Genomic DNA, 17,774 nt, shown 5'->3' with positions numbered 1-17,774 from the left:
AACGTGCTTAATTTCCCCTGTGCTTCAGCTGCCTGTATTTAGCGCTGCCTTGGCCAGCAGCAGCGCTGGGGAGATCAAGCCCATTAACACACCTCCGGCGCTGGCATTCCCAGCCGGAACCCGCCAGGCATCGGGATGCAGAGGAGCAGGGTGGTGGATGCAGCTCAGGCCGGGGCTGGGGGGGGGGGAAGGCCAAACCCAATTTCACAGTGCTAGGAGCGAGACTTTGGGAAAATAAAGTGCTTTTCTTCACCCCTCTCCCCTCCGCCTCCCCGTGCCAACAGCTGCCGGTGTGAGTCATAAATCTTCCTTCATCCAAATGCCTCCTGCTTCCCGCTACCTCCCATGCCAGCCTGAAGCCCAGGAGGGTGATCAATAGGTTTTAGGTGTCCTGTGGTGTGCAGGGTGGGGAAGGGAAGGAGCTGGGCAGAGCTTGGGTGCATGGATGGGCTCCAAGTCAGCCATACATGGAAGACAGCAAAGGCAGGATATGGGAAAGGTGTAAGAGACATGGGAGAGGTGTAAATGACAATTTACAGTGCAGGAAACAGTCAGAGGGAAGGGGCAGAAAGTTGGGAGCAGAGAACACTGGCCTGGATGTACCTTTTCAAAAAGTCAGGGGAGACAAAGCCGCTCAGGAGAAGTGAAAAGGAGGAGGGATTTCTTGTACAACGGAGGAGAAAGAAGGGAGAAGAAGTCATAGTAAGGTAAATGATGCAGGAAAAGATGAAATAGAGAAAAAGAGGAAGGAGCAAATGTATAGAGGCAAAGTGAATTTTAAAAGATTTTTTTTTTTTACTCCTACGAAGATTAGAAGGAAAACGGATTTTTTAAAAAATAGCAGACCCTGAGGCTAAAGAATTGTGTTAAAATAATTTTAGAGACAGCAGTTGGTATGTGGAAGCTTTCTCTGGTTATTTTATTGAGTTTTTAAAATTTAAATCCTCAACAGGTTGTTTCTTATCTCCTGTTTCTCCTTTCTTCCCTATTGCGTTGTCCCTGGTGGATGAGCAGGGGGGAAAGAGGGCTGAAAGTCACGGATGCAGCAGGGTGGGATGGCACAGGGAGCAGAGTGTCTCCTCTCCCTCGGGATTTCAGCCCTTCCTTCTGCCTGAGAGCATCGCCCCGAGGCAGGAGTTAGGAAGGGCTTTCCCTGGTTGTACTTCCTGGCTGTTTGGATGGAAATGTGGGAGCAGGAGGGGGTACACACCCTGTGGGGAGCCGTTCCCCAAACCCCTCTCCAAGACGAACACGGACTCTGGCGCAAGCAGAGCTCCTGCTCTGGGTGCTGCTGGCTGCTGCCTGTCCCTGAGCCCATCTCATTAGGAATAAATCAACCAGAGCTGCAGCACGGAGAGCCATTTCAGGCCGGCTTTTCCAGCCTTTCCTGCGTGATGCTTGGGAAACATCGAGTTGCTGTGCTCCAGCAGCTCAGGCAGGGCAAGGATACCAGAGGTGGGAAGGGATTGCCAGGACTGGAGGGGAAAAAACACCACCAGCTGGTGGGCAGGTACCAGATAGGTGTGGTGACCTGAGTCCTGCTGCCCATCTTTACACGATTCTTTGGGAAGGTAGGAGCAAAATGATTGCTGGTGGGAAGAAAAGAGTCAGGAAGAGAAGGTCTGCTTCCTCTAGCAATATCCCCCTGCCCTGATCCCAAAAAAATTCACTCTTTCCCACTTGTTGCTCCAGTGACTTGAATAGATCCCTAGCTCAAGCTGTTAATTTAGTTAAAGCAATGAGGAGCAGAGAGAATTGCCTGGGCATTTTCATGGAATTTCAGCCAGTTCTCACTACGTAGGCTCGTCCCAGGGTTGCCAGCTGTGTGATAGGTAAGCTGGGAAAGCAGCAGCAGGGTTTAGAGGTCCTCACTGAGACTGTGTCGCGTTGCCATAAGACACAAATCCTCCCGTGTTTTAAGTGCCCAGCTGCCAATCAGGGAGTCGGTTCCTTAGCCCCACATCCTCCTGACCTGTGGCAGGGCATCTCCCATGCCTGTGGAATAATGGGAGCCCTGCTGGCATTCAGAATCCCCAGCATTTTCTGCCCAGTGCAGGTAAATGTCACTCCAAGCACCTCTCCTCTCGCAGAAGGTCCTGAAAGCATTTTGCGTGTAATAACATTGGCTGAAAGTCCCCAGCCTGCCATCTGCAGATAAACACCACAGTATCTTTAATTATAGTTGTTCTTTTTTTTCCTTCTCTTTCCCTTTCAGACTAAGTCAGAATTCACGGTTGAATTTTCTGTCAGTGACAGCCAAGGGGTGAGTGTGACTTCTCATTTCACGGTCTGCGGCACGGGCGGAGGGCAGCAGGGGCTGTGGGTCACTGCGGGCCCTTTCCACCAGGGGAGAGGGCTCACCCCTCGGCCCAAAGCCCGAAAACACAGCCACAAGCTGGCTTTAGGCTCCAGACCCACACTTAAAGCTGTTGTCCTTGGGCCCACAGGTGATCAAAGGGACAGTCAACATCCAGGTCGGAGACGTGAACGACAACGCCCCACAGTTCCACAACCAGCCCTACAGCGTCCGCATTCCAGAGGTAGGGATCACCTCTGCCTGGCTCCTGGCTCTTCCCTCAGTGGCCACCCGTGCTCTCTGGTTGCCACCACGGAGCTGGCCACCATTGTGTAGGGCTGTCCTCTTGCCCTGGACCCTCACGAGGTTGAGGGAGGATGAAACTTCTGGAAGTTACCGCCTGAAAATGGGCAGAAGCAAAGTGTTTTGGGTGTTGGGGGGAAGGAGGTGGAAGAGGAGATGTGGTGCTTTGGTGACATCTTTCCCATGACAAGTGGGAAGTTTAAGAATGAGCATAAATGAGGATCAGTGTCTTGGTCTCTTCCTTGGAGCTGGGGAGGATACACAGCTCTTGTCACAGAGGTGACCTGAGGCAGGACCAAATATTTCTCCAAATGCCTGAATTACAGCAGAGTGCTGCCCAAAGGCATCTGGTGATTTCCTTTAACAGCTCCATAGCAGGATTCATCCCATAGTGTCCCTGGAATAAAATAGGTGGGAAGGGGCCACAGGAGATCATCAGGCCCAAGCTCCCACTAATCCAGCGAGAATTTCCACATTAGGTCAGACTGCTAAGGGCTGTATCCAGCCAAATGTTGAATATCCCCAAGGACAGAGTCTCCACAACCTTCTGCTGCTCTCTGTGCTGGCCACTGCATGGGAGGTGACATCTACTCGTCCATCAGGGACAGCTTCTGCACCTGCAGCCTGACTTGGCCAGGAGTTTACAGGTCTGATGTGAACTTTGTCTTTAAGGCCATGGCTTCTGGTGCCAGGAGGAGAAGGCAAGGATATTCCATCTGAAACAGGGGTTTAGCAGAGCATTTGGCATCCTCCAGTGGAGGAAAACCTCTCTTTGCACCACAGTGCCAGGGAAGTTTTTCTTCCTCCGGGTGCGGGCGAGGTCCCATTGCTCTGCAAAATGGAGCAGCTTTGGTAACTGAGAGGTGCAAACGATTGTGTTACCAGGGTGTATTTAATATTCCTGCTGCTGCTGCTGCTGCTGCTGCTGCCCCGGCGTGCCAGGCTCTGATCCCTCCCCATCCCCTTGCTGCCAGGATGAGGTTTCTTCATTAGAGCTGCTCCTGATGTATGAGCCGGGAGCTGGAGTCTCATCTTTGCGCCAAGTCATCTGAAACCTCCCCGTGAGAGTGACACCGGGTCAGAGGCATTTCTGCTGCTCTTCAGAGCACGAGGGGTGGGGAAATGACTTGGCAAAACCCACACCAGGTGCCCCCCGCTCCCGCTTTGGAGCTGGCGGGTGGCTGTCCTGCCTGGCTGCTGCTCCTCGCGGTCGTGCTCCTCCTGCAGAGGTCTGCAGAGCAAAAGGAATGGCAGTGGGATGGGAGGAGTGCAAACAGGCTCCTCTCCCCTGCCCCCAGATTGGCCTCTGGATTTGCTGTCACCTGCCCTTCACGTGGAGAGATGGAAATGGGTTTGTGTGGCAACCCTGGGAATCAGGGCTGTGTTAAACACCAGTTTTTTTGTACACCTGGAGGAGCTGTGCCACATCTATTCTTGCTCCTCTTATTCTGTCCTAAGAGTCAATATTGCCAAGCTTGAGTTTTTCCCCATTTCCAGTATTAACCTGTGCCCAGCCTGGGGAGCAGGGAGGGCAAAGGTCCTGGTTTGGAATCATGGAATCTTAGAGTCGCTGGTTTGGATTGTAAGGGACCTTAAAGCTCCTCTAGTTCAGCTCCTGCCATGGGCAGGAACACCTTCCACTGGCCTTGGACACTTCCAGGGATGGGGCAGCCACAGCATCTCTGGGCAACCTGTGCCAGGGCCTTCCCACCCTCCCAGGGAAGAATTTCTTCCCAATATCTAGTTTAAACCTCCTCTCTTGCAGTTGAAGGCCATTCCCTTGTGTCCTAGCACTCCTTGCCCTCACACATAGAAAATTAGGGCTGGCTGAGGAAAGGGAACTACAGGCAGGCGATCTGGACAAAAAAAGAAGAAAATGTACAAAAGAAGAGGCTGCACCTTAGAGCCCCTCTGTCTCCTATCACACTGCTGTGCACGTGAGCTGTGGTTCTGCTGCCAGGGATTTCCAGGACTGCCCGGCTGTGTGGGGCACAGCAAGCCCGGTGTTCCCCCCGTGCAGCCACCGAGCACTTGGCCTTCAGAGCTGTGCTCTCCTGGAGGTTGGCCTAATCTAATTACAAGGCAGTGAGTGCCAGCTTCCAGTTTCTACCCCTGATCTTTAACCAAGGGCACTGATCAGAGGTAATGAGCCACAAATGCGTTGCTCGTCCTGGAGGCACTCCTGTTCTTTTGCCAGGGAGAGAGAGCCTTGCTTTGCCAGGCACTGTGAGAGCAGGGGATGGGGTCTCTCCACCTAAAGAGGACCCTCCAAGGGTGCAGGCCGTGGGAGGTGTCAGCAATAAACTTTTCCTGTGTGTGGTGGCACAGCTCTCAAGGAGGAGATCAGACTTGTGCTGAGCCACAAGTTTTCCTCGTTGCTTGTCCATGACTACTCGGAGCTGGAGGTGGCGGGGGACACGTGGGGAGCAGCTGGGGCTGGAGGACCAGCCACGGTGAGGGATGGCAGGTCACCCCATGTTCCAGACAGCTTGAGGGCAAGCAGCGAGGGCACAGGTACCAAAATCCACCTGAGAGAGCACCCAGCCCGAATCGAAGGGCCTGTGGATAATGAATGAAGAGGGCTGGACTTGGAGAAAGAGAAGAGCCGAGTGTGGTTTTCAGTAGACCGGCTCTGTGCAGATTTGGCAGCTAATGAGGGTTTTTCTCCTTTTAATTTTGAGATAAATGGATGTATCGATTTGCAGTTGTCGTAGCTAATGGAGCAGCAACTGAAAGGCTATTTAAACCTCGCTGCTATTGTGTGGCACTTGGAAAGTCAAAAGAAGAGTGTGCATAAATAAATGGAACATGAAGTAAACTGACCTTTAAAAACAATACTGCCTCTAAATACCCATCCTGGTGTTTTACGTGGCCCGCTCGGTGGGAGGATGGGAATTTATTTGGGCACGGGCCGCGGATTGCGATCGCTCTGCGGCGTGGGGAGGGATGGAGAGGATGCAGCACAGCAGCTCTGAATGCCCACACCGGGACTGCTGGAGTGGCACCGGTCCTCTGTGCTTGCTGTGTGCTAATCTCATCCCTGGAATAGCTGCCGGGGGGGCCGGGAGAGGGATATTGCTGCAGCGTAATCGTCCGTCCCGTCTGGGTAAGGGCGCCCCGTGCTCTGCTTGTCAAAAGGCAGCGAGGCGGGGCGGGCGCTCTCAAGTCTGCAAAGAAAAGGGGAATCCTGCTAGAATTGGCAACTTAATTTACCAAGCTGGCCTCGACAGAGCTCATTAAGTTCCCGTGTATTCATTTCAGGCTAATGGCTGTCATGCTGGCTGCTGTTTGATTTGCTGTAATAGACTTTTATGGCTTTCCAGTTTGCGAGGACGTGCGTGCCCGTGGCTGTGCCCCGTGGTGCTGCCGTAGTACATTAGTTAGCTGCTCGTGTGCTTGCTACTCTGACCTTCAGGGTTTGTTCTCCTCTTGGATGCATCCCTTGCACTTCATCTCCTGCTCACAAGCCTCTTTTCACCCGACACCAAGGTCCCACGTTTCTGGGAGTCTCAGGGTTTTGGCTTTTAAACAAGGAGAGATCTGTTGCCAAGCCTGTGGCAGGCTGTTTGTGACCATGCCTCAGTTTCTGGCAAGTCCAATCTGCTTTATCTAATCTTTTTTTCCGTTTGGCTGGATCCGTAGGGAACTCAGAGTTCTTGGATTGTCACGCTTGTAGGTGAGGCAAGCGAGTGGAGTGGAGCTGAGCCCCTGTTTGTGGCGCCTGCTGTGATGGGGACGTCAGGGTGGGCTGTTCCCCCCGGGTGCCTGCTGGGTTTTCTGTCCCAGCCCCAAGCAGGAAACCTCCTGGGGCTTCCGCACAACTTTCCATTTGCGCAGTCACCATCCCTGGAGAGGATGTGGCACCTGGGGACATGGGTGGCCTTGGCAGGGCTTTTCCAACCTAAACTGTACTATGACGTAAACTAACTCCAAGTCTGGTACCTCCTTGGGAAAAGCTGTTTTCTCCTGCAAGCCCCCAACATCCTGAGCTTGCCAATCAAGTTTGAGCCATCCATTCTCTTGGCCTTGGAGCATCAGTAGTGCTGATATGTTGGCAGAAAGGTCTTCTAATTGTTGGCTTCTTTGCTGAATGTTCCCTCAGGAAGTTTCCATTGGAGTTTTCTCCCCTTTTGTGCTCTCCCCACCTCATTCCTTCTGTTATATTTATAACACACACTGTGATTTATGATGATGTGATGTGTGTTACATCTTGAGGTTGCACACCCCCACCCCTGGAAGTGTTCAGGGACAATGTTTGGATGGGGCTGTGAGCAACCCGGTCTAGTGGAAGGTGTCTGTGGCAGGGGGCTGGAACTAGTTGGCCCTTAATGTGCCTTCCAACCCAAACCATTCCACATTCCCATGATCTTCCAGCAAAAAGCTCTGCATGGGGACAGAGATTTCAATTCAGCACCTCAGTCATTCCTGAAATCACAGCTGCACCACAAGAGGAGTACCAGTAACTTCACAAGGGCACAGGAATGAGAGCTCTGCTTTCAAACTTGTAACCACAGCCCCTCTGCCTTGGGAATGTGCTCCTCTCATCCCGAATTCAAGCAAGCAGGGCTCTGGGAAAGGAGTTTAAAAATGGAAAGTTTCTGGTCTGCACACAGCAGTGTTGAGGCGACCACAGTCCAGCTTGCAGGTGTCTTTTCTCCTGAGCTTAGCCCTGATTTGCCAATTTATTTTAATTGGGAGGCAGGCAGGCACTCGCCATCAGCAGCGGTCCCTTCTGCTCGGGGAGCAGCCTTTGGGACTGAGCCTTCACAAGCTGCTGGACATCATCTCCGTCCTTAATATGGGGGCGTAGCTGGAGTCGTGCCTTTTATGATGTCTTTTTCTCAATTGTGCAGAAAAGTGTTTGGCGGGGAAGGAGGGGAGGAAGGAGGGGAGGAAGGAGGGGAGGAAGGAGGGGAGGAAGGAGGGGAGGAAGGAGGGGAGGAAGGAGGGGAAGAAGGAGGGGAGGAAGGAGGGGAGGAAGGAGGGGAGGAAGGAGGGGAGCGCCACTGCCCCGTCCCATCACACAGCCTGGAACCAGGCCGTGCTACACACTGAGAAAGAGGAGCAGAGAAAGGCCCAAAAGCCCTTGCTGTAATTAAAATTATTATTTTGCTTTAAGGGTAATAATGTCAGTAATTACATCAGTTTCCCTGCCATCCTGCCCGAGAGTCTTCAGGGGCTCGTATAATTCTATTGCCATGGCTGGAGGCCTGATGCTGCGCATACGAAGCAGCTGCCACGAGCTGAGCTCCCCCTCAGCTGCATTAGCCAGTCCCTTGCATGATCCCAGACACCTTCTGGGGCTTTTTTTTTCCTCCCCTGCTTTAAATAAAGAGCCATTACAATGGAGGTGATGATAACAGAGCTGATAAGGAAGATGTTCCTGCCACATTGGAAAAACGGTCTATAATCACTGCTGGCTGCTTTCCTTCCTTGTTTCTTTTTTTTTTTTTTTTCTTTTTCCTTCACTCATTATTTTCCTTCTCTCCTGATCCTTGCGTTTCCCTGCGGAGTTTAGAACTGAAAAAATAATTTACAGTGAATAACTTATCCCCCAAATCCAGCCGTCCCTTCCTTCCGCTACCTTTGAGTGTGAAAAATTTGCAAGTGTCTTGAACTTCTCCTCAGCAGATTGGATGAAGAATTTAAATTTTTATATTTTATTTATTTATTTATTTGTTTATTTTTAAAATTTCTTTACTGTGGGGTTTTTTGTTTTGTTTTGTTTTGTTTTGTTTTTAAAACTTCCTGGAAAGGCAGCAAGCAATTCAGTGAGTTGCTGAAGCTGCTCATTCGTAAAGCACTGCTGGACAGAAAAGCTGGTTCTCTTTCCTGGCTGGATTGAAGCACTTCCATCTCCCCTCCATCCTGGCAGGCCCAGTGCTGGTGATCTCTCACCTCCAGTGCCTGTTGGACAAATAGGAAGTGGGGATTTAAGTGGTGTTTGCTGTAGCAAGAGGGTCTCTGTTACACAGGTGATGATCAGCAGCAGGTGAAACACTTCCCAAACTTCCCAGACGTCCTCAGTTTTAATCGGCTTTATTGCTGTTTTCCATAAATGGGCTGGGAAGTGCAGGCCCTGCCTCAGGCTTTCCTTCTGGCTTTGGGATGCTGGCAGTGTCTTCAGGCAAGAGCTTGGAAGCACAGCAGGCACCAGCTGTCATCTTCTCCCTGCTTTTTTCCACCAGGACTGGAGGGAAAAGAATTTAAACGAGAGAGGCTGCAGTGCATTGAGTAAAGCGTGGGGTTGGGGCTGGAGGGGTTTGCACAGCTGGCATCGTAGATGTCAGAACCCTAGAATGGTTTGGGTTGGAAGGGGTATTTAAAGGTCATTTAGTCCATCCCCCTGCCATGGGCAAGGACAATTTCCACTATCCCAGGCTGCTCCAAACCCTTGAACACTTCCAGGGTTGGGTCAGCCACAGCTTTCCTGGGCAACCTGTGCCAGGGCCTCCCCGCCCTCACTTTAAATAACTTTTTCCTTTGAAGCTGTGAGCAAAGAGGTGCTCAGACCTGGAACATCCTTCACTCTGAAGGTCCATTTGTGTGCAAGTTTTTGTTGTTAGTGCTGGCGTGTTTGCTGTGACGCCAGAGGGTCTTGAGTGACGTCCTAGGGAGAAAGAGAAGTGTCCCCTGTCCCTTGTCTGGATTCACCAGGGAACAGGAGACCCTGGTCCTTTAATACACGTGACCGAGGAGTGAAATGAGAGATGCAACAGAAACTACTGGGGCGGAAAACTCCAAATGGCGTGGAAGTAATGCGTAAAGTGTCCTGGAGATAACAGTCATTTCCGCCAGGCAAAACTTGGGCTCTTTCTGGAAGGGTACTGCAGCCTGAAAATTAGAAATAGTTGTGCTGTTCTGGCCAGTGCAGTGCTGGGCAGGACGAGGGGAACGGGGAAAACAGCAGGTTTTGACCAGAAAGAGGAACCTGTTTGGGACAGCAAGTAATTTGGTGCCTCCATGGAGGAGCTGTCGCGATGAGAAATTAGGAAATTATCTTGAGGGAGAGGAATGGAAAGTGTACAGCAACATTCTCTGAGCGAGGAGAACACAGGCAAAAAAGAAGGGCAAAGTAACTTGGACAAACCAGTAATCCTTCATCATGGAAGGAATGGGGAAAAGGAAAAACATCCCTGTTCCCCAAGCTCCTTCATGTGGGTGCTGAGGGCACCTACCTGCTGATTTCAGAGCTCTGGTGGGTCTGTCCCAGTGTCATCCTTGAGGTCAGGCCAGTGTCTGAGCTTAGCATGGCTGGTGCCAAGGGATCCTGCTGGCAGTGGGCTGCTCAGACCAGGCACGTTCCTCTGGAGCAGAAACAATGGCCTGTGGTCCCACAGCACTTCCTGCTGCAGCAGCAGCTCAGGCCTGGGCTGGATGGAAGGTCTCTTTTCCAGGGGACATTCCAGCCCAGCCCTTCCAGTGTAATTACACTTACACATCTGGGCAGCAGATGGCTTCAAGGTCTCTTCCCTGTCCCCGGCATCTCTGTGGTGCTGGGAACAGAGGGGTGAGGAGGGAGTGAATGTGACCTGCTGGTTTATCTCCATTTTTGTTTTATTTTATCTCCCTTTCCTCTGGTTACCGCCTTCTCCCAGAAACCTGGGATGTCCCTTATTAACCCATGCCAGCCAGCAAAAGCTGCATCCTCTCCCCTCACATCCCTGTTTTGTTTACCTCCCTCTCCACACCTCACCTGCATCAGCAGGACCGTGCCTGGGTGTGGGAATGGTTTTTATCTCTTTCAGGTGCTGAGTGGCAACAAGAAGCCAAAACACCCATCACTGAAAATACATTTAAGGTTTTTTTTTACTCTCCCAATCACGCAGTTTGTTGGTTTTTTCAGTCACAGCACCTAAATGAAGGGATGATTAAGGTCGTGCTGTGAGGGACGCTGGAATTTTCGGGTCCAGGCCCTTTTCCACCTGCAGTAACCGAGAGCAGCAGCAGATCCGTGAGGTGGGCACACATTAGCATCCTCATTCCGTGCAGCATGGGAATGTGAAGCTGCAGCTGGCACGAGAGGCGCTTTTTTCCATAAAAACACCATTTTTAATTAAGATGGAAATATTTAGGGAAAATGTTGCCATTTTGACAGCAAAGCTGGGGAGAAATAGCATTTCAAAAGAACCATAAAAATCGCTCTTGCAATAGATTCATTCCAATTTCTTCTTGAGAATTGCATTTTGTGTTTTATTAGTTTGTAATGTGTCAGTGACAGTCGTGTATAATAAGCTTTCTACTGCTGGTCAAACTTTGTGGTAGAATAATAGACTAAATCAGCCTCTCTATAAGATTTTTTTAAATATTTATGCGTGAGCTGAACTGTTTGTATCTGTTTCAAACTATTTTCATTACAAATGGAGGGAATTCGATCTAAGTAGAACTTTCAATCAAAATTAGGGGCCATTACTTAATTTCAACCATTAATTGCTGTGGGAACTTAAAATGTGGGTGATTTATTTTGTTAGTGCAAATAATGGAGAGAGCAGGGAAAGCGAATAGAGGGTTCAAGGCAATTTTGGTTCAAGGAGGAAAAAAATGGGGAGCCTTTAGCTTTGGAGATTTGCTTTATGGGAGGTTTGTGAAACATATTTATTTGTTTTTCTGAGACAGGGTGCCAACCCAGTGTGGGTGAAAAAGGAGAGGTGGTCACGGCTGTCACTTTGTGTAGGGTGATGGTGGCTCACCCCTCTTTTTCCAGGAGACTGAGCTCATTCTGTGTGGTCAAGGGGTGCCAGGGAGGTGCTTTTGGCCACAGCTCCGAGCTGTGGAAGATGATCTTTCCCTAATTAGTAAATCTTTATTTAGAGGTAAGTTGAGAGCGTGGTTTTACGAGCTGTGGAAAAAGAGGGCTCTACCTGTTCTCCATCCCATAACCAGAGCTGGATGAAAACCCTGAAAGGGGAACAATTTTTACTGCCTAGGTGATTCAGATGACCCCGAATCTCCCTGGGTCAGGAGCTGCTGCGCCAGTGCTTGGAAAAACACTTTATTAAACAGGCTGGAAACGCGTGGCCAGACGTGTGCTTGCAGATTCCTCAGCCCCCCAGGAGATGCTCCAGGATGTGCTGCCCGTGCCCTGCCCTTGAGGGGGCTGAGAGGGAAACAGCAGGACAGGTGGATGGTTTGTTTTTCCTGTTTGTAGCTCATGCCTGTGGGGAAAGAAATTTTGCAGGGAGGCTGTGCCTGCTGGCATGACCCCCACGAGGGTGGTGGCACTGCAAGTCACCCAGTCCTTGCAGCCAGCAGGGAAATGGGTGCTGGGGGGAAAGGCCAGGAGTTGTGCAGGTGGGGACATCCCTGCCCCGTGGGACACAGTGATGGCATTGCCTCTGAGCACACCTTAGGTCCTGCTGGGGGCTGAGGAGAAGGCTGTAAGCCTGGATCCTCCTCCAGTGGCAGGGATCACCACCAGCCTGGTGTCCCACCGTGTCACAGGGCTTCACTGCAAGGCTTTCCCTTGGCCACCTCCTTTCTGAGGGCCTGGGACTCAAAGACCCTGTGTGAAGGGCAACTTTTTCAGCAAGCTCGCACCTCCAGAGCGTGTGCTCCGTCACCTGTCCCCCATCACCACCTCCACGTGCCACCGTCTCACCCTCGATGTGCCCGGACAGTGCCAGGAGGGGGTCAGCTCTCCTCTGGCAGGCAGCAAACCCATTTCTCACCTGGCTGTGTGACACAGAGAGCGCTTCACCACCTGCTTTTCCTACGGTGGCACCTCTGAAACGGAGCGTGGGTGTCTGCGCTGTGCTGGCTGTGGGGTGGAGGGGGTGTTTGGTGGCCCAGATGTGTGCAGCTGGATCCAAGGAGCCCGATCCCCACGTGTCCGCTGTTTTGGGCTCGGGAGAGGCAAGCAGAGGCTGGAGGAAGAGCTCCATGAATGGTGAGGAGAGGAGAAGGCAACCTCCAGGAGATCTTTGGGAAAGGCAGGAAGCAGGGACGGGAGAGCAGAGCGTCACCTCCCTTCTGCACGTTCGAGCTTGAGGGCTGCGGCAGCCAGGCTTTATTTTGGGGGGGGGGGGGGGGGGGGATGGGAATCTGCTTAAAAAGCCTCACCGGAGCGTGATGGAATCGGAATGTGAAGGGTAATTGAGCTGAAAGCCATTCTCCTCCCGCAGCCCGAGCCCTCGGATGCCAGCCTGGAATCCTGCTGGAAGGGAGGGAGCTGGGGCTGCATCCCCTGGGCTGGGTCCCCTCCCTGGGCAGGAGGTGGGCGCCGAACGCCCAACTAAACCTGCAGAGCTCCGGAGGAGAAGCCACGCTAGGGAGAGGCGCAGAGGAAGGTTTTTCTCTTTTTACAGAAAAGAAAAGAGGCTCCCGAGCTGCAAATCTCCTTGCAGGCACAGATCTGCTCTCCAATCAGTCCCTGCAGCTCAGGTGCCATCGCTCTGTGTCCTTCTGTGGTCACAGCCTTTGGCTGTCCCCTTCCCCAAGCAGCCCCGGGCTTTCTCCCTGCTGTGCCCATTGAGAAAATGCCACCCCCCCCACACGGAGATGCTCCAGAGCACTCGCTGGCACGGCTGAGAATTTGGAGTGATCAGAAGGAGGAGACTGATAAAAATCTTAACGAGAAGGGGAGCGTGGCTAGGCGGAGTGGATGTATCCACTAAACACAAAAGTGAGGTTTTAGTCACTGTCCCTTGTCTCTCTGGTCCTGCAGAGTTTGTGGAAGGGGACGGGGGGCTTGGAGAGCAGCCCCAAGGAGGGGATTAGAGAAGAACCCCCCCCAGTCTGGAGCCCAGCACAGCAATGGTGTGAGATGCCCAGCCCAGCTGTGTACCCTGTCCTCTGTTATTGATTGCTGAACAGGCACAGTTAAGTGCCTCTCATTAATATTTGTTTTGGTCTTTTCCCTGAATTCTGATGAGTGGAGGAGATGCTGCTTATCTCCCTCCTGCAGGTTTTCTTTCTAGAGGATTCCTCTGGCTGGTGACAAACCTGGGCTCTGTAGCCCTCAGGATGAGGGATGAGTTAGTGGCTGATACGAAATCTTGGGAACTCTGCAGGAAGAAAGCAAGGAGGCAAAATTAACACAAAATTAAGAGGTAAAAACGCTTTGCTCCCGTCGTCCAGATGGAATATGGGATTCCAGGCTCAGCTGTGTTTGTAAATGTCTTACAAGGGACTCTGCACAAGTAGGTTGTGCTGGCTGAACTTTGAAGTGGATGAGCAAGGAGGAATGTCAGGAGGTGGAGCAGGCAGCCAGGGACTGCTGCTCCATCCTCAGTGCTCTTGTAGCTGGTTTTGAGGTTTCAGATTGAGAGCAGAGGCTGTGACAGTGGTTATGTTCAGAGTTTGGGTTGGAAGGGACCTTAAAACTCATCTTGTCCCACCCTCCTACCATGGGCAGGGACACCTTCCACTATCCCAGGCTGCTCCAAGCCCCATCCAACCTGGCCTGGGACACTTCCAGGGACTCAGGGATAACCACAGCTTCTCTGGGCGGGCTGTTCTGCTGCCTCTTCCTTTTGAGGTGGTCTGTGTTCTTATTCTCTTCTCTCTCCCTAACCCTGCTGTGGGTGGATGACTCTCCCTTCACTTTCTGTCCCCTTTTCCCAGGCAGCACACAATGGCCACATGGGCCTGAATTGTTGGGTTAGGACCAGCTTCTCTCATCGACTCAGACACGAAAGGGATTCCTGAAACTTGCTTAAATAGGGCAGAGTGCTTTTTCCTTCTGCCTTGTGTAACAGTGCCTTGTTTGTTAGGCTTGACTTCACTGCAACTGGCCCACCCAAAGCCATTGAAATGATTCTGAGCAGCAGTTTCTGCCTGCTCACCTTGTGCTCCCAGGCACTTCAGGTGCAGCTCCCGAAATGAAAGATTTCTGGTGTGCCCAAAGGCAGTGAAGAGAGCTGCTTTAATGTGGTTGCTTCTCCAGCTTTTCAACGGAGAGTTGGGTTCAGGTTCTGCTCTGAAGTGATATTAGAGTCCATGGAGCATGAGAAACTGCATTTGTTTGTGGGTTACAAATGAAGACCTGTCAAAAACCTTTTTAGGCAGCGACAGAAGTTTCCTTTTTTCATGATACATTTAACTTTTGAAGGCTTTGCCTCCCAAGCTCTTCTCTCTCTCCATTTCTATGAATTTGGAAAAAGCTGGTTGGCAAAAGTTGCTCTTCTCTATTTTGCTCTCCCCATCTGTTTGGTGGAGTGCTGGATCCTCTGGGGTGCTTCTGCTTCTGGCAAATGGTGTGGCCAGGAATGAAGGGGGTGGCAACACCGGGGGAACAGGACATGGAACTTGAACCAGGTGCTTCACCAGCTTCTTGTGGGCAAAGGGTTATTCCCATCGATCTGGTGTCAGGAGATGTTCTGCAAAGGATAGATGTGTTTATAGGATTTCTGTCCTTTTGCTGTAAGAAGCAGCACGCCATTCCTGGACACAGGAGTTTGCTAGAAGAGTGTCACATCAGCTCTTCATCAGCGTGCTTGGTGTTGCAGCCCCGTTCCGAGGTGCAGGTGGAGTGTGAAACACGGCGTTGCTCCTTGCTGTCTCCTAACTCAGCCTTTTATTCAGTGCAGGCTCTGCACTGAATGCTCCTTTCAGGTGCCATCCCTCGCTTTGTGTGCTCCCAGATGGATCCATGGCTTCCACCTGAGCATCTGAAACATCTGCCTGGCGGTGGGTTTAGAAATAAGATATGGCCAGACACGTACAGAACAAAAAAGGGTTGTTGTTCCCTATAAGCTCAGGAATGTGAGCTCTCCCCTGGGCATCCAGGAGGATGGGGGATGCCAGGAGATGGGCTGGTGGGTGTCAGCCTTGATGCAGAGAGCTGTCCTCTGGTTCAGGCCCTTCTGCACCAGCGTTGTGGGGAGGATTCACAAGGATTTTCCTCCCATTTCTGGGCACAGGTGGTGTCGTGGCCTTAGTGGGGCTGGTTGGTGTCAGAAACCCAAAGGGCTGCCAGGCACCCTGGCAGGGGCTGAGGAGGAGGAGGAGCAGGAAGGAGAGGAGCAAACAGAAGGAGCTGTATGGCTCTTGTGAAAATAAATCTGCTCGAGAGGACCAAAGGACCTCCCTCACAGCGGTGGAGGAGAAGCATGCTCCCGAGTGTTTGGGGGGATTTTAGCAATCCAGTGTGAGTCCTTGGAGAGGAAGTGGTAGTGCTGACACACGGTGGTTGCCTGGAGCTCCCAGACACTCTGAGACAAGGAGGTTTTAATTAACTCATTCTTCTCACATCTAAAGTTCATTTGTTTCAGTTTACTCAGACATCTGCTTTTCCCTCTCCTTTTTCCTTGGGCAGGGGTGGGCATCTCTTGGCTCTGGAGTTGGGGGAGCTGCTCCTGCTGCCCACCCACCACGTGCCACCAGGGCAGGGAGGGTTTAGCATGCCAGGGCTGCATTTCTGCTCAGCTGCAGCTTGTGGAGGTGCAGGAAGGATGGCCTGGTGTGCTTTGCTCCGGGCACTGGAGAGGCAGCACCCACTCCTGGTTTCCATCCTCCAGAGGCTGAGTGCAGCTGCTCGTGCCCAACTCCATGGAGCTGTCCCTGCTTCAAAAACTGCCCCTCTCCCTGTTTTTTTCCCCAAGTTCCTCTGATCCTGACTGCTGAATTACTAGCAGAGTAGACCTTGCTTGTTTCCAGCTCGGCACGTTACTGCTGGTGTCCCTTTCAGTGCTGTGCTCCCACAAAAAGGTCGGGCTGCTTGAGACCCTCTGGGGTCCTGTAGACCACAGACCTGCCCCACTGCCTCAGAGCCCGTTCCTTGTAGGTCAGATCATATTCTCTGCCCTAATGGTGAGTGGAAGACACCAAATATTTCCCCTCCACTATTCCTTGTCGTGTTTTCCCAGCAGGGATTTCTGTCACCAAGCTTGTTGTGGGCCATACATTTTGAGTTGGCACACTGAAAGTGCTTTCGTTTAATACTTCTTTTATCAAGGTTGATTTTTCTATTGCTTTTTCCCTTTGGGTGTGCTTGGGGGAATTTATTCTTTTTAACAGGTTTATTCCAGTGTCAGGTATCGGTTCTAAAAGGCTGGGGGCTGGGGTGGGCTTTGATTTGTTGTGTGGAAAATGCATTTGGCTTCCTTGAACCAGGAGGGAGGAAGGGATGGAGCGATGGAAAAGAGGAGGAAACTGAAACTTCTGCCAGTTTAGCAACAGTTTTCTCATCCCGTGTGTCTGTGTCACACATGCCCCCCACTGTCACCAAAGGCTGGGTCCTGCAGGAACCTGATGCAGAGAAGGTGCCAGACTTCTCCTCGTGTATTTTAAGTGGCACATCCCTAACCCTTGAAGGCAGCCCGTGCTGGCACGGTTTTCCACCTGCACAGGAGGTCTACTGGCTGATGTTGCTATTCCTGGTGGAGCTGTGCTGGTGTTCTCAGCTGTAGCAGTACCTGTAGGAATGAGCACTTTTCCTTGTTGTGGAGACAGTGATTTTGTTCACGGAAAACGCGTGAGCTGGTTGAGGTCCCCCCCTGTGAGAACCAGGGGAATGGGCACACGGAGACGGGATGATTTTATTATTTTATTGTATTCCTATCCAGTGCTAGTTTCCCTTTATTTTTCCATTATGTTCTCACACAAGTCTCGAGTTTCTCATAAGCAGGACTAGAAGCGGGGTTTTGGGTTGGCGGTTTGGCTAAATCTCTAGGAGGGATTAAACTGAGCAATACCCCCATACATCTCCCCTGCAGCTGAGGGCAAATTTAACCACTGATTCCAAAGCTCCCGAAAATGGCTTTGTCTGAAAATGAATTTTGGCCTCTCAAAGTTCAAACATTTATCCTGAGCCAGAAATATACACAGATTTGCTCTCTAATTTAATAAAGCCATCCAAATAATATGATTTCTCCCATAACCATCGTTTATGTTTCACAGCAAAATGATAATGAGAAAGTCATTAGAAGTAATAAACAAAACAAAACCCACACAGCAAATCCTTCACTGAGCCTGATGGATGGGAAGAAGAGCAGCATTTGAGTCTTAGGCCACGGAATGTTTGCTGGGTGCAGCTGTTTTGAAGGAGATGCGCTCTCCAAACGTTATTTTTTTGCGTGTTGCGCTTTAATGGGGTTTTGCTGGCGGAGCAGGTCTTGCTGCTCTCTCCCCTTGGGGTTGGATGCAGTGGGCGATTAACAGGCACCTTTCTTCTGCCCCTCCAAAAAAATCCTCCTCCTTATCACAGCTTTGACAAGGTGCTTTTGTCTAAATTTCC

At 51.3% G+C, this 17,774-nt stretch overlaps 1 protein-coding gene and 1 long non-coding RNA gene across 2 annotated transcripts in view; one reads left to right on the top strand and one right to left on the bottom strand.

The window, feature by feature from the left end:
• CDH23 (cadherin related 23) overlaps nucleotides 1-17,774 on the top strand; it is a 177,109-nt gene that overhangs the window by 38,337 nt on the left and 120,998 nt on the right. The window contains exons 5-6 of the mRNA XM_088059568.1: nucleotides 2,216-2,263; nucleotides 2,448-2,540. Of these exons, the coding sequence (XP_087915694.1) occupies nucleotides 2,216-2,263; nucleotides 2,448-2,540 (141 nt within the window). The remainder of the gene's footprint in view (nucleotides 1-2,215; nucleotides 2,264-2,447; nucleotides 2,541-17,774) is intronic.
• LOC148183733 (uncharacterized) lies at nucleotides 10,866-12,561 on the bottom strand. Its single transcript, XR_015773291.1, has 2 exons — nucleotides 12,268-12,561; nucleotides 10,866-11,754 (listed from the first exon to the last, which is right to left on the bottom strand). It is a non-coding gene; the product is annotated as an uncharacterized LOC148183733 (long non-coding RNA).

Source organism: Pseudopodoces humilis, chromosome 9 (genome assembly GCF_049639895.1).
Source record: "Pseudopodoces humilis isolate 2021_Gansu_Grassland_sample_001 chromosome 9, ASM4963989v1, whole genome shotgun sequence".
NCBI classification, from domain to species: Eukaryota; Metazoa; Chordata; class Aves; order Passeriformes; family Paridae; genus Pseudopodoces; species Pseudopodoces humilis.
This window is presented reverse-complemented; position numbering and strand designations above follow the sequence as displayed.